General features: G+C 39.0%; 1 protein-coding gene across 9 annotated transcripts in view; it reads left to right on the forward strand.

Moving 5' to 3' along the window:
- sphkap (SPHK1 interactor, AKAP domain containing) overlaps positions 1-22,481 on the forward strand; it is a 120,586-nt gene that overhangs the window by 75,634 nt on the left and 22,471 nt on the right. For 4 of the 9 annotated variants that reach the window (XM_058079040.1, XM_058079041.1, XM_058079039.1 and 1 more), the window contains 2 exons: positions 12,406-12,508; positions 14,910-15,020. In XM_058079040.1, coding sequence (XP_057935023.1) covers positions 12,406-12,508; positions 14,910-15,020 — 214 coding nt within the window. Of the gene's footprint in view, positions 1-2,278; positions 2,810-2,837; positions 3,005-8,981; positions 9,385-12,405; positions 12,509-14,909; positions 15,021-22,481 lie in introns of those variants that run through there. The other 5 variants (XM_058079045.1, XM_058079047.1, XM_058079044.1 and 2 more) reach the window with 4 other exon arrangements.

Genomic DNA, 22,481 nt, shown 5'->3' on the forward strand with positions numbered 1-22,481 from the left:
ATATTATTTGTTGTAAAATTGCCACTTTTTTTCTCTTAATATTTTGACTGTATTTTCTTAAAATTACATTTTTTTCCGTAATTGCTGTTTTTTTTTATTTCCAACTCTTCAACTTTCTTTTTGTAAATTTTGTTCTCAATTTTCTTTTCATAAAACTGAATAAATAAATATTTTCTAATCAGTTTTCTATTATGATGGACCACTAAATTAGATAATGAGAATATTCTGAATAGTTTTAATTATTGTTGTGCAAATATGTCCTGTTTGGAACCTTAGGTTTTTGTAAATATTGTTCTTGTAAAATAACTTTATTCCCATAATATCATAACTTTTCCACTAACCTAATTCTCCAAAAAATTACAACTATATTTTGTTTAGTTTATTTCTCATAAAATTACAAGAGGATTCTTTAATATTTTAACTTCATGCTAAAAAACTGACATTATTTTACCTATTACAATGTTTTCAAAAAAAAAGTGCACTTTTTCTTATTAGGTTACAGAATATTTTGACTTAATTCTTGTAAAATTATTGCATTTTTAAAATTTATTTTTCTTGTTAATTAGCTGCCCAAACTTTGACGATACATGATGTAGACATACGTATATGTTTAATGGAGGTAGTGTAAAAAGTTGACTACTGAATATTCTTCATCAAAAATCAGTTGTGCGCTCTAAGTCATGTGAAGAATTATGGTATGTGCCTGGGGGGTGGGGGGGGGGGGCATGTCGCTTCACACTAAAAATAGCCAACGTTGGAGTGTATTATGTTATGTATCATTTATTATTGATTATTGTCTTGGCAGCACATTAAGTTTGAGTGGCGGTTTTGCCTTTTCACTACCCTTCTCGGGGGGCCTCACCAAAAAAAAAAAAAACAGAAAAAAATCAGTGACATTACGCTTGTCACCAAACAGGGTGTCATGAGACACTCAGAAGACGATACGAAACAAAATATTTAAGAAATAAAATGGGATTTTTACATTATTCTTCATAAGGGTACAATGAAAAAATATGACAATATATTACAGTCTACTAATTGAATTTCTCGCAGTATCCTTCTACCAATATATTCGCTATTTCTCCTGATGTACTCCGTCCTGATCCTATCCATCCTGGTCACTCCCAATGACAAACTCAGCATCCACATATCTGCTACCTTTAGTTCTACTTCCTGTCTTTTCCTTTTTCCTCCTTTCTTTTCTTTTGACTGACTTAACTTAGACGTGTACTTATTCAATTATTACCCAGCATGCTTGGCTTCTGCAAGGACACTGGCTGCTTCTGGGCCAAACCTGCTGCTTCCTGTCAGCCGTAAATTGAATCCAATGTCCCTAACTCTCTGTTCTTTATTATAATGTGATGTAATAGCTGAATATGGATCACATTCATTAAACAAGAGATGATGGTGGAATATTGTTTCAACAATGCTGTTTTGAATAAGATACTGACCCGTGTTTATGTATTTTAACGTATTTACATTCGTCCCGATGTAAACAAGAGCCATGAGTGTTCTAACCAGCATTATTGGTTATTATTACATAGAAGAGCGCCAATCACTCTGACCATCATTAACCTTTTCATACAGTTATAATGACCACATCCCGTAATCATAAACTTCCATTATGCTCCGAGCACAGGTGGGAAGAGAGAGAGAGAGAGAGATAGATATATGTTAAACAAAAATAAATCTGGAATAACTGAGGTGAGCGGGGGCTGTGATTACACTGATTAACAAGGCCATTATCTCTAATTGCTTCCAAGAACTGTCAGCTGGTAAATATGGAGCTTCATGATCACAGATGCTCCCTTGTTGAGTTCCATGTACTGGATGTATGTGTTGAAAGGATTTAGCCGTGGTGTGAAATTGCTTGTTTTTTTGTTTTTTTTAATGTGAGAACATGATTTCTTTTCCAGTGTTTGTTTCTATGACTCAATTGCTCTCAGGAGAAATCTACAATGTGGCAAGAGAATGTTGAACTGTTTTTAAATAAATTACACAGCCATCTCTAACGTCTTTCAGGGCTCACTTCCAAATGCACAAACGTTGGAGGCTAAATGATTGAATCTTTTAGGAAGTGATGAATTACCAGTTCCTACACATACAATGCTGATTTTTCATCCTTTCTTTGAAACCTGTACTCATTCATTCATTCATTTTCTACCGCTTTCCCGCTGGTGGCCAGCCAATCACAGGGCACATATAGACAAACAACCATTCACACTCACATTCATACCTATGGACAATTTGGAGTCGCCAATTAACCTAGCATGTTTTTGGAATGTGGGAGGAAACCAGAGTACCCGGAGAGAACATGCAAACTCCACACAGAGATGGTGGAATTGAACCCTGGTCTCCTAGCTGTGAGGTCTGCACGCTAACCACTAGACTGCTGTGCCGCCCTGCTAATATTATGTCAAAGTAACATGATGTTGCCTTCCAAAAATTGGCATAATAATTTTCGGCTTGACATCAAATAAAACATCAAATAAATGTAACTGAGATATTCATGTCATGACTGTTACAGCCACAGTCGGCTCAGAATGTAAACAGCAGCCGCAGTGTACAATCTGGATCAAACAGGCTTTTTATTTATTGATTGACCAATCCCACGAATTCACAGGCTGGCAAATGCAGCGTCGTAGCCTTTGGTCTTTTGATGTTCTATAAATATATTTTTCATGATACAACCACTCAAGAGTCACGAGCATGTCTTTTCGTCTCTATGACTTTTCGCTCTTCCCCGTGACGAGCTTTCTGATTTGTATCCGCTAAATGAAATAGCCTGACTGTGACAAGAGTCTGACAAGTGAGTTCTGCTTTCCTGCTGATTCTCGAGGTTTTTTTTTTTATTTTTAACTCATGTTAGATGTTCGGTGCTTTCATCTCCACTTTAATTGTCCTTCTATCTTTTATTTCAAGAAAATGTACCATGGATTAGTTCTCCTCTCTGAAAAGTCTATGGATTAAGGAGTGTGAAGTACAACAAAGACGGTATTGGGAGGTAGGCTTAGATTATGAGGAAGGAAAAGATAAGAAGAAAAATGTGTGTTCATATATGTGCATACTTTCAAAAATCAATTGTTTATAATTCTGTCTCCTTAATTTGGGATAAGATTAGATAAGAGTCGCTGTTGCTATGCAACTCTTTAAAAAAAAAAATCCCAAAGCCTTGAAGTCTTTTGCTGTTGTGATTTCAGATTGATCTATTTCCAAATCTTCCGCACTGAGCTTTTTGACAGAAACTAGAGCAAATACTGCAACTACAACTTACACACTATTCATTCATTCACACCTACCATAAGTGCCATTGGACTTCATGTCAGAATATATAAAGACTTAACAAAAATATAAATATTACGCTCTAACGATGGATCTGCGCGATCGTTCGATAGTGCTGCGCCCGAGATGGATCCATCGCACAAATCGATTGATTTCTGCGCTCACGATGGATAGAACTGCCTTGCGCTGGAGACCGGTGCTTTGACACTCCGCTGACGATATAGGGTTAGGGGTTAGGGTTAGGGTTAGGGGTTAGGGGTTAGGGGTTAGGGGTTAGGGGTTAAGGTTAAGGTTAAGGTTAAGGTTAAGGTTAAGGTTAAGGTTAAGGTTAAGGTTAAGGTTAAGGTTAAGGTTAAGGTTAGGGTGAGGGTTAGGGTTAGGATTAAGGTTAGGGTGAGGTTTAGGGTTGGATTAGGGTTGGGTTAGGGTTAAGGGTTAGGGTTGGGGTTAGGGTTAAGGGTTAGGGTGAGGGATTAGGGTTAGGTTTAGGGTTAAGGGTTAGGGGTTAGGGGTTAGGGGTTAGGGTCAGGGTTAGGGTTAGGGTGAGGGTTAGGGTTAAGGGTTAGGGGGTTAGGGGGTTAGGGGGTTAGGGGGTTAGGGCTAGGGTGAGGGGTTAGGGTTAAGGGTTAAGGGTTAAGGGTTAAGGGTTAGGGTTAGGGGGTTAGGGGGTTAGGGGGTTTGGGTTAGGGGTAGGGGGTTAGGGTTAGGGTTAGGGTGAGGGTTAGGGTGAGGGTGAGGGTTAGGGTTAGGGTTAGGGGTTAGGGTTAGGGTTGGGCTAGGGTTAGGGTTAGGGTTAGGGTTAGGGTTAGGGTTAGGGTTAGGGTTAGGATTAGGGTTAGGGTTAGGGTTAGGGTTAGGATTAGGGTTAGGGTTGGGTTAGGGTTAGGGTTAAGGGTTAGGGTTGGGGGGTTAGGGGGTTAGGGTTAGGATTAGGGTTAAGGGTTAGGGTTGGGGGGTTAGGGGGTTAGGGGGTTAGGGGGTTAGGGGGTTAGGGGGTTAGGGTTAAGGGTTAGGGGGTTATATATTGGTGTTTTTATCTCCTGTACAGCGACCTTGGGTGTCCTGAAAGGCGCTTTTAAATAAAATGTATTATTATTATTATTATTATTAGGGTTAGGATTAGGGTTAAGGGTTAGGGTTGGGGGGTTAGGGGGTTAGGGTTAAGGGTTAAGGGTTAGGGGTTAGGGGTTAGGGGTTAGGGGTTAGGGTTCACACTCCCCTGGCCGAGAACGTGAACTTGACAATTAATCAAAGGTTTGAAATTTGCATGCATGGCCTTCTTGTTGATTTTTGTAAGTAACAACGCTCAGCGCTGCCATCTGTTGGCATCTAAACAAACTACACACATCCATCCCGGGCGCAGTAATATACCATCGATCATGAGCGCAGAAATCGATCGATTTGTACGCTAACGATGGATCCATCTCGGACGCAGCGCTATCGATCGATCGCGCAGATCCATCGTTAGCGTGTAACATGAACACTCACCATCTTTTATGAGCTGAACTATCGGCACTAGAACGTTTGCGTATATAAAAATACGGTTATATAAAAAATGGGTTATATAAAAATATGAATGACTCAACAATGGGAATCAGGATCTTGTCATGGTATCTGTACATTCAAAACGCCAACAAAAAAACGGCACCTGTGTTCCTTGTCCATAAGGTACGACTGCCCATACCATAACCCCCCACCACCGTCTCTATCCACAATGTTGATATCAGCAAACCACTCACCTACATGACTCCATACATGCTGGCTGCCATCTGCCCTGTACAGTCACGCCGGTTGGGTGCACTGCAAAATCCTCTGAAACGACTTCAAGGGAAACAGCTTTGATGACCATTCCTGCAGTCAGCAACATCAGTGGCATCGAGTTGTGTGATTAAACTTCACATTAAAGGCACTCATGGGGTCTGGACTACCAATGAAGTTTAACTTATCCAGGATCTCTAGTCTTGGTTTCCGGCTTAACCAAGCCAAACATCGAAGCACTACCACAAAGATGGATACCGACTTTATTAGTCAAGTCAGGAAATCCCGTATCACTTGTAAGGTACTTGGATTAGCATCACAAAAGGTACCAAGGACTGCATCAGTTACTTTTGGCAACCTCATTTTGATGCTCTTCCAAGAAGTGAGATTGATTTAGAATTCAAGTGTATGTCATTGGGATATCGAAATGTATCATTGTATCATGAAATTTAATACAAATTATCAAACATAAAAAAAAAATCCTCCAGCTTTGTACCAATCCTGCCTGTCCTCATGCTCTTTACTCTAATCCTCTATATTTAGACATTGCAGGTGAGAGAGCGATATTCGATTTAGGTCACCGTTTAAGCCAAGGATGGGCCGACTTTTTGGCAGGGGAGCCGCTTCGGGTGAAAAAATATTTGTGTGTGTTTATTTATTTACTAACGCCATTAATTGTCACAATTCACCTGGAATTATTTGTCTTATTTTAACTGTTAAAGTGTTATAAAATCTGCTGGATGTGTTTGGGTTATACTAATTGGGTTATATTCATTTTTCAGCCCTTTGTATTGAGGTGTGGACTCCTACAGAGCAGTTACACACAATAACCAACACACAAAGCTTTATAGTTCTTCCAGAATCTGCACCTATTCAGCTGTATTTTTTTTGATTCGGTGGTTGCCGTGAAAACAGTCACACAAGGCCCGCCTCCAGGCTGTGATTGGTCATCATAAGAGTTCCGATTTGTGCGGCTAACTTTATAGGAGTTGATAAACAGTATAAGAGTTGAGGTTACTTTGTCTTCTTTTGAACATCCATGTTTTTTTCCCTGACCTTGTGTTGTCTCAGAGGGTCGTTACACCCTGAACAAGTGACCAGCCAATCACAGGGCACATATTAAGTCCTACGGACCTGCATGTTTTTCAAGTAAAACTGTAGTAGCCAAAGCGAACCCACGCAAGCATGGGGAGAACATGTCAGCTCCCACACAGCGCCGTTTGTCTTGTTCAGTCTCTGTGAGTATAGTAATGGGATACTGAAGGTCACAGCTCCTTTTACCCCCTTCTGAGTTTGTACTGGTCTCACTAATGGACCCAAGAAGGGAAATTATGTCTGCCCATCAGAGACGTTGCAAATAACTTTGATATTCCTGTGCCTCATTCTAGTGATTGAGAACCTCATTTGAATGGCTGTAGTAGTATATACTGTATATTTATAAATTATGCTGTACTACATATATTTACTCTTAGTTTTTATAATCCTCTATGTCAGGGGTCTCACACACGCGGCCCGCGGGCCAAATGTGGCCCCCGCCTTGGTATGAAAGTTTAATGTTGATATGGATGCTGTATGGTATCATGTACCCAGAAAAAATTATTACGTTTGATTAATGTTCATGTTAAAGGTTAAATAACTGTTAATAGTTATCCTCCCTATCCGTGTGGAAGTGGTAAGTTTTTGGCCATTTAAGTTGAAAGGAAATAACTTGAAGGCTACCGTTTAGGTCGCTAGCTCTCTAGTTTGCGAGTTAGCATGTGTCTCAAGACCCTGCAGTTGCGCAATATGTTGTAAATAAAAAAAGTATAAATGTGACTATAGTCGTGTTTTGTCATGTCTACAGGGCTCTAATAATGCTTTGTTCATTTTAATCTGAAAAAAATAATTTGTCTACCCACCAACTATATGTGGTTTCTTAAGTTTTTGTTATTTGCCGTTTTATTATTATTATTATATTTATTTATTTATTACTGATTGATTGATTTTCTTTTTTCTTGATTTGTTTATTTATTTTTCATCTTATTTTGTGTAGAAAAATAAAAAGTAAGATATTTGAGAACAGTGGAATGTTTTATCAGAGCTTTTCTTGTAGAAAATTGGAACCAAAGCGGAGTTTTTTAATTTTTTTGTTTTTAATAAATGCGTCTTTTTTGGGGGGGGGGTTGGAAAACCTGATGCTGATGCAAAATCTTGTCAAAATTAGGATTCAATACAATATTCACACTGTCACTATCTCTTGATGGCAAAGGCAAAACATCTTTCTCTCTTTGTATGTGGTCACTGCTTTTATTGACATTAGCATTGGTGCTGAGGTTGGACGCAGTAAGACAATCGTTTTGAACTTCTTAAAAGATTACACCCAAAAGTACTAGACCCCCCAAAAAAAGTCATCAACCCTGAACTGGAGCACAAAATTGTCTGTCTGTCATCCCAATTGAAGGTTGTTATCGATGCCGAGAGTAGTCCAATAACCATCAGACATCAGTGTCAGCATCTACAAGATCTTTTTTCTGTGCCACAAAATTGCACGTTTGGAGTTTCCACCAGATATCGAAAGGTGGAAGACAGTTTGATTGTCTGATGATAAAAAAAAAAAAAAATTACCTTGGCGGTCCTGATGGCTTCCAACGTTACTTGCATGACAAGAAGATCCCTGAGATGTTTTCCACACCGCACAGAAAAGGGGGCACCATCATGATCTGGGGTGTGTTTTCCTTCGGTGGAACAATGGAGGTTCAGATTGTGCAGGGGTGTCAAACGGTAGATGGATATGTGGAGATGCTGCAAGGGGCATCTATCGGCAATAAGACAAAAATCCACACACAAAAGCTGAAGCCGGAGTTTTCCAAAAGATCAGTATTTAAGGACAATAACCTATATTTGCATGTAGAAAAATAAGTGTTTCAACAATCTGTATTGGTGTGGACATAGGCTCCATCACAAGGGTTGTGTGGTCGTGGGTTCGAGCCCGGGCATTTCGGATATGCTGCACAGGATGAATTAAGACACTCCCATTGGATAATTACTGCAAGGGTGATTATGTTTCGAGATGGCAACAGGTTATTAACTGATGCAGTGATTAGCTTCTCATTTGCCAAACAACCATGTCCAAAGAAACATTCTGTGGTCCTGGAAAAGATGTTGTTGAATTATTGGCATATGACAAGCATGAGAAAAACATAAGTCAAGGCTGATATGTGTTAATATCTTGTCTAGGCTAAAACACAAAGATATGTCTGCTTTCATGGATGACTATGGAAATGAAAAAATATATTCATATTTGAGATAAATATATTGCATACAGACCAGTGCAGGGTGTACCCTGCCTCTCGCCCGAAGACAGCTGGGATAGGCTCCAACACCCCCACGGTAGAAAATGAATGAATATTGCATACATTTTATTTTATTTTATTTAAAACAAATATTTAAATAATATTTAAAATAAATATATAATATAAATAAATAAATGTAAAATATAAGGAGATTGTTAAAAACGTTAAAACGAGGTTGGAGGACAGTGTGGAAACTTGTTCCGACACAGGATATGTTTTTGATTCAAATCTTCCTTTTGTTTTAATACTACTACTACTAATATAAATAAATGTTGGTCAAGTAAATATTAGAGTATGTGAAGTTTTTTGGCCAGATGGTGTATAAATAAAAATGTCTTAAATGTCTTGAATAAGTGATCTAATAAAATGTGTTTTAATACATAAACAGACTAATCATACAAAGACGGATGATAATAAATAATAATAAAACACATGAGCAAGCAATCAATTTAATGTCAAAATATATAATCAAACAATACTTGGATGCAGTATTTTTTAAGACTGCTTAGGACAGCAATTTATCAAATTTTCTGCTTGATTAATCTCATTAATTGTTCCTAAATTCGACTACATTTCAGTACCGGTAACTTTACATGGAATACTTGAACATAAGGACGATTTGTTTCCGGACTGCGCGTGGCGAATGTCCCTTCTCAACTCGTGCGCATCAAGGCGCGCGCGCTCTCCTCCTTCGCGCGCTCGCTCGAGTCGTGGCTCGTGGGAGAGGGGCTTGCTCGCGTGCGCTCGGCACTTGGCGACTGGCGAGTGTCAGTTGCTGCCATTGGTTTGATTCTACACAACTGAGGGTTCTGATTATTTTTCATGACCGGTACTGCTGACACAGTTAGGTCCATCTCAACAGTGAGGTGGTCCGGGATTGTTTTGGATATGTGGACCAGAGACGTGACCCGGGCACGTTAACGCGGCGACGCTTGTTTTAATCTCTTTGAGGAATAACCTGACCGGTGGAGGACACCATGGCAGACGCAAAGTGCCTTCTGAAAACACCAAGGTAATACTGTGGCTTCTTTTCATGGGATTAAACCATGTAAAGACTTCGACATTTGGTCGCATAAATGACAATATTAAAATTAATAATGTGGATGACGCCATATATTAACTGCGGCGAAGTGTATAGAACATTAATCACTGTGTGCGTGTTGTCATGTTGGATGTTGTCAAAGACTACCTAGCATAAAATACATTGCACTGATGACAGCAGTATTGACTATGATAACCTTATTTTTTTTATCTATTTATATGCATGCATGTCAACCTGAACCTACTACATTGCTTGTTTTGTGCATCAAATGTTGATCAAGAAGTAAACTTCTAACACACTATAAGTTCCTCTTCTGTGACAGCTGGGATAGGCTCCAGCATACCCCTGCAATCCTAATGAGATTAAGTGGCATATAAAATGAATGGATGGAAAATTATTCCACAAGCTAATAATAAAAATGTAGTTTGAATGACAAACAATGGACTGACGGCTAAGTGACATACAAAAAAGTACACTCAATAAATAAAAATATATGTTGAAAAGAAAGCTATATAGCAGGGGTCTCAAACTCAATTTACCTGGGGGCCACTGGAGCTAGGGTCTGGGTGAGACTGGGCCGCATCAGGTTTTCAAAAAAAAAAAAAAAACGCATTTATTAAAAACAGAAATATGAATAAACTTTGCTTTGGTTCCGATTTTCTACAATAAAAGCTCTGATAAAACATTCCACTTCCACATTCTCAAATATAAATATCTTAATTTTTATTTTTCTACACAAAATAATGAAAAATTATTAAATGAAGAATAAAGAAAATCAATCAATCAGTAATAAATAAATATAATAATAATAATAAAACAGCAAGTAATAAAAACTTAAGAAACCATATCAAGTTGGTGGGTAGACAAATTATTTGTTTCATATTAAAATGAACAAAGAATTATTAGAGCCCTGTAGACATGACAAAACACGACTATAGTCACATTTATACTCTTTTTATTTACAACATATTGCGCAACTGCAGGGTCTTGAGACACATGCTAACTCGCAAACTAGAGAGCTAGCGACCTAAACGGTAGCCTTCACGTTATTTCCTTTAAACTTAAATAGCCAAAAACTTACCACTTCCACACGAATAGGGAGGTTAACTATTAACAGTTATTTAACCTTTAACATGAACATTAATCAAACGTAATAATTTTTTCTGGGTACATGATACCATACAGCATCCATATCAAACTTGCGCGGGCCTCACTAACATTAAACTTTCATATCAAGGCGGGGGCCTCAAACTAGTGTTCTGCGGGCCGCGTGTTTGAGACCCCTGCTATATAGTGTGGGACGTTCTCTACTACAGAATAGTGTGCATGCTCGTTGTCAGGTGTTATGATGTGTTCCCTGGAGGTAATACTTAAAAGAACATCAGATTCACTTAACTCCAGTACATCGTCTTGTCCTCCCATTCCCAGTGTACTCACTTTTCCCATGACACCGCTGGTAACGCTGGGAAATGTTCATTAAGCTCAAAGAGAGAGTTGGTTATCCTCAGGCTTTAAAAGGGAAATGCTTATAATTTGCTTTGAAATATGCGGATTACAGAAAAACAGCTGCTCCCTTTTTGATAAGCATCCCTTGCCTTATTTCTAATTGAAATTGATCCACATCAAATGGCATTACAAATGAGTCTGATTTAGGTTATTATCATGACAGATAGATATGATTTCTTCCTGGCATTTTGCTGTGTTGTTTTTAAGCTGTCGTTTGACATATATCTTATGTAGTTCATTGATTTTCTATTTTTGGTTTGGTGGACTCAGTAGTAGTTGTGCATTATCGTGCTTGTTCTTCAAAAGGTTTCTTTATCTGGTTTGGAGTCTGAAAAATAGGTTGTAACTTTTCATCACTGTCGCCTCGACGAGGACTAATCAGTGGGAGTTTTATTGATCAACCAATGAGCGGACAGGATGCTAATCAGTACTCTAAATTCGTCAGGTCAGATCACCTGGAGCTCTTTGACACTTCTAAAAAATAATACAGAGATGCAAAGATAACAGCAGCAGTAAACATATCATGGGTACCATAGTAAGTGTCAATATAGTGATATATATAGCACATCATGACTGGTTCAAGACTCTTCATCCTTGTATTTAGCAAACATCAACTGCTTGTATTGTGTCTTGAATTGGCTCATCGTTGTGCATTGTTTGAGGGTCTTACTCAATCCATTCCATAGTTTGATTCCACATACTGAAATGCTATGGCTTTTTAACGTAGTCCTAGCATAGAAGTGTTTCAAATGTACTTCTTCCCTGAGATCATATTTCTCTTCTCTTGTAGAGAAGTATTGGATGATATTTTTAGCTAATTGGTTGTTTTTAGCCTTATGCATTATTTTAGCTGTTTGAAGATGAACTATATCAGCAAGTTGAAGTATTTGTTATTTTAGAAATAATGAGTTAGTATGTTCTCTGTAGGCGGCATTATGAATTATCCTTACTGACCTTTTTTGCAGTACATGTAGCGAGTGAAGATTGCTTTTATAGTTATTAGCCCATATTTCCACACAATAAGTAAGATATGGTAGAACCAGAGAGCAATAAAGACTGTGGATTGAGAACAAATTTTGCTTTGTTCAATACTGTAATATTTCTGGCCACCTTATGTTGTGTTATAATAGCAGAACACCGAGAAGTATCCTTATGAAGTGGACAATGACAATACGACGGTTCTTTGCTAAAGACAATGTGTTACTTGTTTCGACTAAATTCTGCTGGGAAAGCTTCTGTTGTTGCAGGAGGCCTGCATGGGCATATTTGGGGCGAAGTACTTACGTAAAACTTCAGGAGCTACTCACCGATGGCCTGTTAGATTGACTGACTCATTTGAAGCGTGACATGTATGAACATGTGACAGACGGCTTGCTGCTCAACTTGGTGCGGTTTGTGATCCAATGCTGCTCAAAAGCGAGGTGTTGAGTTGTTTGACAAGAATCCGCTCTGACAAAGTCAACACTGTCTTTCTGTGTCTTGCAGTAACTTCCAGTCATCTGCCTTGTTTGAAGGCTCCGAGTCTGTGGAGGCAGAGGGAGGTAGCACAGAGAGCATAGTGGCGTCCTCCATCAGCGTCTGTAAGAAGGTAAATAATACATCAGTGGGTGACGACTGCCTGATGACGTCTTTACCTGTTCACATACCAGTTTATGTTTGGATTAACTTTTTTATTTTGTCTTTATGGATGCCTGTGACACACTGCAGTAGCGCTGGACTGGAGTTAAATCAAGTAGATATATCATCCCCCACTTCCAGTGAGATAGATGGGACAATAGTACAGATCAATGGGCTGAGGTAACGCAAGATAGAGTTTCCTTTGAGTGCGTGTGGGTTTTGTGTGCCGCTACACACACTCATGGGCTTTTAATTAGCCTGCAGTGCTCTCAATCTTAACTGGCTTCTACTTGAATGTCCCGTGTAGACACAAGGTCTTATTGGGCTGACCCCTGGCAGCAGCCTGTTAATATGAGCCCATGTGAGCCCATGTCACTGTTACCTGGCTAAGGGCCTGTGCAGATGGTCTATTCCAGGGGGAGCAAACACAACGGGGGCATGTCATGTCACTAAAAATAAACAATGTATGAGTAATGTGTATGTAATAATACAACTATTAGCAGCTATCGTGTATGTTGTCACTGACTGATGGTGTATTTCCGCTTCAGCGTATAATTTTGCATGTGTTATTAACACGCTGCGTGAGTCCAACTGTGTTCCTAACATATTTTTATCACAATAACCAGAACCAGAACCGGAAGTCATTGTCCCCCAGTTCTGTTAGCAGTGGCTGACTATGTAGTTTTTTGCTAACTTAATACAATTATACAACAAGTCTCTGTGGCTTTTTCTTATTGATAAGGATTGCAAAATATCCCACAATGGATGCCAAAAAACATAAAGTGCCAGCATTTTGATAAAGAAGATGAGAAACACGGGATTGAAGAAGTATCTCTTCGAGAAACCGCTTCCTCACCGTTTCCCCATATCTGTGTTTGTCAACAATCAAGTTTTCAATCAAAACAAAAGTGACGTTAAATGTTTATCACTTTCATTTACCGCATACATGCATTTCAAATGTTTTTTCAATGTAAAATTATAATTGTAAAACTATAACGTGTTTTGTGTAATGTTTTTGAGTGTCCAGAATGAATTAATTGGATTTGCATTATTATTATTTTTATATGGGAATAATTGATACTTACACAGTAAGACTGGACCACTATGAATTATTAGGAACCAATTCCGATATTAGGGAATAAAAAATTCAGATAACCAAAATATCGACCCATCATATTTTAAAAATGTTTCAATTAAAAATGAAATACATGCTGTTGATGGCTTAAGTATGGTTCAAACACTTGTGACAATGATATGGATTGAAAGGAGCACATATTATTATTGTCAAAAATTATCAGAAATTGAGTGGAATGAGAAGCCTATGAACAATTGGAAAATTATATATGTATATATATACATATATATGCGATATATAATATACAATAATATGCAGTATTCAAAATATATTTGATTTCAGGAGTTGAAGTAAGTGCTTTTAAATAGCACGTGAAGCAGTAGTTTACAAATTTGAACCTTTTGACAATTTTTTCAATTGAAAGAGAAACTGAATGTATGTAACTGAATGTGGGGTTTATTAGATGTAAATTACTATATATTATATATAATATATAACTATTAGTATTTAGAAGTATATTGTGTCTTGTGAATTTATAGAACAGAAATCTTCACTTTTTGAATTGAAGTACTGAAATAAATTAGCTTTCATAATAGTCATTCACCGTGATACTCGTCCTGATACATGTAAACTGATACATGTTGAACACAGGAAGTGAACAATATAGTAATTGATGTAACAAGGAGAAGGAGTATAATAAGCTCTGCTTCTTCCTACCCCTTTTCGGACTTGTTGAATAGTGTAACTGTACCCATACAATGTACTTCAATATAACCGTGTTATGCACGTTTAAAATAAGTAAGCCATTACCATCACCGTTGCTTATTGTATAAAGTAACAGCATGTGGATTCTTGAATTGCTCATTTTCACTTCACACTTTTTTTTGCAATGTGTTATTTCAAACTTTTTTTTCCTCACATTGACTTTGTAATTAAAGATATACAGCATCTATCTGCTTCAGTGGAAACACATTATTCCAGCCCTCTAAACAAATTGAATGTAATGGGGTGGTTACTAAAACGGAAAAGTCAATTGTCTTTGCAAAAGAATTTTATCTGTCTGTGTGACTAAAGCAACATCAACAGCTTTCATCTTAAAAGCTTCATTAAAGGGTCCATCCACCCTGGGAGACGACAAGTTCCTTTACATATATAATTTATACTGTCTGGTAAGCTGACAGTTATTGATCGGAGGCTGTGGAGAAAAAGGTCCATTGATCCAATTAACCTGAAGGGGAAATATAGAGACTGCCAAGTGATGTTGAACCTGAGACTCGGTTTTACGTTTGTGTTCCAGGTCCTGTGCAGCAACAGTGTGTTGGATTCGTCAGAATACTGGCTGAGGAATGACAAAGCTCTGTGTAGACTGGGCCTTCTGGATGACGACACGGAGGGCATCTGCACCATGGTGAGTAGCATACTCCGCATGATGAAACACATGCACCCTTTTGGCAAGATGGACATTGTGGTGTTTAGTGTTCAATGCTTAAGTTGCCTCGAATGATGTCTTATGGCATCAATTTGTGATCTCATGTTTGTTTTGTTTGTGGCTGGAGACAATTACAGTGTACAGGGTTTAGTGACAAAGTGTTTTGATTATACAGTAAACCTCGGATATATCGGATTCAATTGTTCCCACTGGTTTTGTCCGATATAAGCGAAATCCGTTATATGCGTATACCGGAAAATGTCCGTTTTACGCATATATCGGATTTATATCCGGTATATGCGTAAATCGGATTTTATTTGTTATAAAAAGGCACTTCCTTGACTATGTTTCCAATGTACCTGGACGCGCAGGCAACGCTGCAAACGCTGCAAATGACGTCGTATAGCGGCCTGTCACGATTCGGCGAACCGGAGCGCCACGATGCGGCCATCCGATATATGCGAGGGAAATTTAATGGAAATGCATTGGAACGGGACTGGAGATTTTGTCCGAAATAGGCGAAATCCGTTATAAAAAATCTGATATATGCAATGAATTTTTATTGGAAATGCATTACAGAAAAATTGGTTCTTTTTTATATGTCCGTTGTGAGCGAATTTCCGATATATCCGAGTCCGATATATCCGAGGTTTACTGTATTGTTGATTGGGATAGCAGTGGATGCATTACTATTATTGAAGATAAACTTACATAAATATCCGTGTAAATTATTTTAAATTTACGAGTTATGCTTTGTCTGGCGGAAACGAGTTCCCAAGCCGCTGTTATTTTCTCCATATCTCTATATTCTTTTTTAAAATGTGAAATAGCTTTGGGAAATCTGACACTGCAAGTGTACTGTACTGATTAGCAGCCTGTCTGGTTGATCAATGAAACTCACACTGATTGGTCCTGGACAACAGCGATGGAAAGATGGTCGCATGATAAGCACAAACGTTGACACAAACAAACAAGGGTCCTACCACGCCCGTTCCATTGAAAATAAATAGAGTTGAGGTGATGTGATGTGGCCTTCCCCATGTGGCGCCCTTTAGACTCCTCAGTGTTGTGTTCTGCTTTGACGAAACTGCCAGTTGTTTTTCTGCCCGTCTTCATGAGAGGTTCTGGAAAGACATTTGACAGAGAACGCTATTTAACAGAAGTCAATACAAAGACTATACAGTACATTCATGCATGTAAAAAAAGAGAAGCCAAAAGAAAAGTCAATTAAATAATGCAATCACTTCTCCTGCCAGCTGATGAATGATAGCCAGGGCGCCTCACCGGCCAGGGTAATAGGGACAAACAGCAGGAAGTATCTGCCGTCATACTCACGACAATGCAGTGTGAGTCCTTGAATGAAATAGTTTATGATGGGGCTCATTAAGTTAAAATGTTAAAAAAAAGCCATCATTTACAAATAAGATCAGATGTTAGTGTGAATTCATTCATTTTCTACTGCTTTTACTCACAAGGGGGTGCTGGAGCCTATCCCAGCTGTCTTCAGTCGAGAGGCGGGGTACAATCACAGGGCACATATAGACAAACAACCATTCACACTCACATTCATACCTAGGGACAATTTGGAGTCGCCAATTAACCTAGCATGTTTTGGAATGTGGGAGGAAACCGGAGTACCCGGAGAAAACCCACGCATGCACGGGGAGAACATGCAAACTCCACACAGAAATGGCCGAGGGTGGAATTGAACCCTGGTCTCCTAGTTGTGAGGTCTGCATGCTAACCACTCGATGCTATAGTAATGGACAAAAACTACATGATGGGTACATGATACGTCTTGGGTTAACACTTTCAAGATACGTCAACATTGTGTCAAGATTAAGATGTTTTTCACAGAAAATTCTACTTGTTTGAGTCAAGCCAATCAGACCCACTCACTATAATGACATCTTGTAAAATATCATTTCTCAATTAAAAAAAAAAAGACTGACTCAGTTGTCAGACTGTATGTCATCTCCTCAGGGTGAAATCACATTTCTATCACCTTTTTAGCCTCAACATTTCTTCTGTCCTCATTCTCTTGATAATGAGGCATGACCTCTCATCTTCACTCATCACATCGGGAAGATTGCAAGCAGCCTCGAATTGCAAAAGCAGCATGGCTCATTCCCACAGAGAGACTCACAGCAATCTGAAATCTGAAATCTGAAATGCAAACCATGGTGATCAAATGCCACAAATACAAAATGAATTGCCTGAAGCTCTTTTGGATTAGGCGTCGAGTGGAGCTCTTTTGTGTTCTACAAAATAAATGCCAGTACCTTCGCTGTAGTGTTTTGACATTTTTTTCCCTCTGCTGTCTCCTCTCTTAAACATGCCTCAGGTATCATCAGCGACATAACGGGAATAGCGGTAATTTAGCAATGAGCACTGCTCCTTCACCCTTATGCCACACTTGAACTGAATGCTTCTGATATCTCCAGATGGCAGATGCAACATCTCGGACGACGTGTTCACAGATATCAAATATCTCTGTGGCAGTTGCATCCGAGATCTTGATAAGAGACGATGAATTCTGTGTCAGACCACTACTGAAAAATATACAATGGAACATCTGATGGCATACACAATCATTCATTCATTTTCTACCGTTTTTTCCTCACGAAAAAGCCTATTCCAGCTGTCTTCGGGCGAGAGGCGGGGTACACCCTGGACTGGTCGCCAGCCAATTACAGGGCACATATAGACAAACAACCATTCACACTCACATTCATACCTATGGACAATTTGGAGTCGCTAATTAACCTAGCATGTTTTTTGGAATGTGGGAGGAAACCGGAGTACCCAGAGAAAACCCACGCATGCACGGGGAGAACATGCAAACTCCACATGGCCGAGGGGAATTGAACCCTCGTCCCCTAGCTGTGAGGTCTGCACGCTAACCACTAGACCGCCGTGCCGCGTGCCAAATTTATAAGAAATGTTCCCATGCTGAGTAAAAAAAATACAGTAAACCTCAGATATATCGGACTCGGATATATCGGAAATTCGCTCACAACGGACAGATAAAAAAGAACCGATTTTTCTGTAATGCATTTCCAATAAAAATTCATTGCATATATCGGATTTTTTATAACGGATTTTGCCTATTTCGGACAAAATCTCCAGTCCCGTTCCAATGCATTTCCATTAAATTTCCCTCGCATATATCGGATGGCCGCATCGTGGCGCTTCGATTCGCCGAATCGTGACAGGCCGCTATACGACGTCATTTGCAGCGTTTGCAGCGTTGCCTGCGCGTCCAGGTACATTGGAAACATAGTCAAGGAAGTGCCTTTTTATAACGGATAAAATCCGATTTATGCATATACCGGATATAAATCCGATATATGCGTAAAACGGACATTTTCCGGTATACGCATATAACGGATTTCGCTTATATCGGACAAAACCAGTGGGAACAATTGAATCCGATATATCCGAGGTTTACTGTACAATTAAATAATTTCCAGGCTTATTTGGAACCTATTAATGTAACTGCTTATGTTTTTAATTTTGATTTTGCAATTGATTTCCCCCCAAGTTGTTCAGCATATGTACGCCACACAATGAATATCCAGGCAGCCCCACTTGTACTTGAACTTGTACTACTTTAAAATCGTCTTCAATTTTGAAATTCACCACAAATGTACCGGTTGCTACTGGAATTGAGTACTACTGGAATCGGTACTGAAAACCGATTGAGGATGTCCTACAGGTGCTCAGTTTGGGGGGCAGTCTTTGGGACATACTTGGGGGACCACTCTATCCTGCCATGTGACCCACATTCTAAAGTAAAGAGGTCATTCTCTGCGTCAGAATGACACAGTATATGTTTGAATTCCCTCAATGAACCGCAACGCCCTATAGCCGGCAGCACTCATGCAGACCATGGCTAGCTGCTTCGTCAGAATAGGCCATCCTTTTGGTAGCTTTACAGTTTGTGGTCATTTCTTTTCTTTTCTACGGGTTGGAAGCATTTCCAAGAGCACAAACAGATACAGCCCACCCTCCTACAGCATCACTCTGTCTTTGAAGTGACAAATTGCTCCTTTGACTCCCGGTCCTCTGTTGGGCTTTCCACACTATACAAGGCCAATCAGTCAAACGGGGACTTACAATTGATGACACAGCCTCAGCAAAGAGAGTTCTTCACTGGAGAGCTGAACAGTGCATGGAAGCAAAAAGACGACAGAGGGGAAATTAATGAGAGGAGTGGCCTTTACAGCACGGGCTTGGTAGAAAACTGATTACATTATTTTCTTTTTCCTGACACAACATTGCTCAGGTTAAATGCAGTTAAGAACGATTACACTCAAATAGGTTCAAGCTGATCCAAAACAAAATTGTAAACAAACTAAATGAGTGCTATTTGTTTATACAGTAAACCTCGGATATATCGGATTCAATTGTTCCCACTGGTTTTGTCCGATATAAGCGAAATCCGTTATATGCGTATACCGGAAAATGTCCGTTTTACGCATATATCGGATTTATATCCGGTATATGCGTAAATCGGATTTTATCCGTTATAAAAAGGCACTTCCTTGACTATGTTTCCAATGTACCTGGACGCGCAGGCAACGCTGCAAACGCTGCAAATGACGTCGTATAGCGGCGAATCGGAGCGCCACGATGCGGCCATCCGATATATGCGAGGGAAATTTAATGGAAATGCATTGGAACGGGACTGGAGATTTTGTCCGAAATAGGCGAAATCCGTTATAAAAAATCCAATATATGCAATGAATTTTTATTGGAAATGCATTACAGAAAAATCGGTTCTTTCTTATCTGTCCGTTGTGAGCGAATTTCCGATATATCCGAGGTTTACTGTAACATCACAGCATACAGTATATATGCCCTTTAGTGGCTGTCTACAGTAAACAATATAAGTGAAACCTGAATACTTTGTGAATGTACTGTAAGTTTTAATGATTTGCCTCAATCTTGCAACATTTTTCTGACAAAAACATTATATACAGTATTTTTCAAAAATAGTGGGCATGGAAGAATGTGAGCTTAACGAAATATGAAAACATCTAAGTTTCTGTTTTTCACTCACGCATCCCTGGCTACATCGTGTTGTCACATTTGATCATTCACTCATGTTCAGCTGCACTGGATTTCATGTGATGATGGACTATGACGCAAGGTTATGTTGTTTTTTCATTGCTAAACACTGTTAACTAAAACTACAGGCAGCAGTGAACTGGACGTTAATATCATGGTTTGTAATCTTATGCAGCAATTGTGTATTGATCCAATCTGACAACTTGGATCAAGTGGACAATTGTAACAGATTGATATAGCGTAGGTTGATGATTGGCAACCGAGCATGTTCATTCCGAAATGAGGACAAAAGTTTGTGAGTTTTTGTCTTGTCAAAGACCTCTGGCGCTACACAATCACCAACTGATTTCAAATGGCCAGACTGCTACATGATAAAGAGGACAACTCAAGCAAAAGGGCTAATTGGCTGAGAATCACAACGAAAGGGAGAGACTGACAAAGTGTGTGATGAAAAAATTATGACGCTATTCAGTTGCGATAATTACTTTTGTGTTTTTTTTTTGTTTCCAAATGACTTTTCTGGTAGGCTACTGTTAAAATAGCCATGTTACACGCACTGCATGGCACCGTTTAACTCGTTATACTATACACACTGTTTGCCGCTGTTAGCAAAAAAATCCCTTCTGTGCGATATAATTGTATGAATCTATATATGTATGAATCTTTTTTTTATTATTAAATGTAGTGCATCCTGCTAATATACCAGACTGGAAACTATGGTAATAATTATTGTAATTTGATAGCCTTAGATGAAATACAACTGCCAGTTACAAATAATACCATAAATGGCTGTCATTATGTACTCCTAATCCATCTGCAATTGAATTGCTTGCATACACAAGTGAACGGAAAAGATTGAATTATTTAGAGTATTATACCGTATATGGAATCAAAGCTGCTGTTGGCAGAATATTCAAGTTATGGAACTGTTTTACTTGCTCAAGGAAGTACTTGTAAGCCTGTAGTATTTCTCCTCAACACTGTCCATTGCTCTCATCACTTGCGAAGCGAGAGGAGAACAGTCCATTCATCACTGGATTCAAACAAGTCTCCACATTGTGTCCTGAGTGTCCTTTCGTTGGCCTGAGCTCGAGAGAAAAGAATAAATATGCCATCCGCCACAGCGGGACCTTTGACTTACGGCAGGAAGGCAAACCTCCTCACATACGATCTTCTCCTCCTTGCCTGTCATCATGGCCAAAACAGTCTTACATATCTTACATTTCATCAAGCATGTCAGGAAAATTAAGTCATGATTGCATTTAGTAAGGAAAACACGTCGACAGCAGTGTGAGGAAACATCTTAGCACTTGTTAAAATGTGAAAACTGCAAATGTTTCAACACCAAGATGTCACTCTACACCCACCTGGTTTGTGTCTGTGCATAACCTGCTGTGAGCCATTTTCACTGTCGTTGTGAAATCTTTTTTTTTTCCTCTGATGTTTATTTGTATGCATCTGTTAACACAAAATAATGCCATCCACTGGCTGAATTCAGGACCCACAAGTCAATCTTCTGGCACTACATGTATTCAAACACGCTTGTAATGTTTGGTTTGTAACTATTCATACTGCGTTGGGGGGTGAGGGGGGGCAGCTTATTGATGTTGGCTTTAGCTTTGGGCTATGAGTAAATTACTGCAAAGCATTAATTGCATGTGAATTCAAGGTATTGCTCACATTGTTTACTTGTTCAAACATACATAGATCCTAAGGAAAACAACAAAAAATCCCCATGGTTATGACCAGGGGTCTCAAACTCGCGGCCAAATGGGGCCCCCGCCTTGATATGAAAGTTTAATGTGCGAGTTTGATATGGATGCCATATGGTATCATGTACCCAGAAATGACAGCTTAAATTGCTTATTTATTTTTTCATCTTATTTTGTGTAGAAAAATACAAATTAAGATGTTTGAGAACAGTGGAATGTTTTATCAGAACTTTTCTTGTAGAAAACCGAAAACAAAGCACTGAAAAAGTGAAGGTTATAGCAGTACAAGCATTGAAGACAGTTTATTTATTTATGTTTCTGTTTTTAATAAATGTGTTTTTTTAACATAACTGATGCGGCACAGCCTCACCCAGACACTAGCTCCAGTGCCCCCCCCCCCCAGGTAAATTGAGTTTGAGACCCCTGGTTATGACAATAGGAGCTTTGTTCATCTATATGATTTTAATGTATATGCATGTATTTGTGTTTTAATTAATTAGGGATATTGAAATGGCGAACCTCTAATTGGAATTGATGGGATTATACGGCGTATTGATGTACAGTAAACCTCGGATATATCGGACTTGGATATATCGGAAATTTGCTCACAACGGACAGATAAAAAAGAACCGATTTTTCTGTAATGCATTTCCAA

This window comes from Doryrhamphus excisus, chromosome 8 (genome assembly GCF_030265055.1).
Source record: "Doryrhamphus excisus isolate RoL2022-K1 chromosome 8, RoL_Dexc_1.0, whole genome shotgun sequence".
NCBI lineage: Eukaryota > Metazoa > Chordata > Actinopteri > Syngnathiformes > Syngnathidae > Doryrhamphus > Doryrhamphus excisus.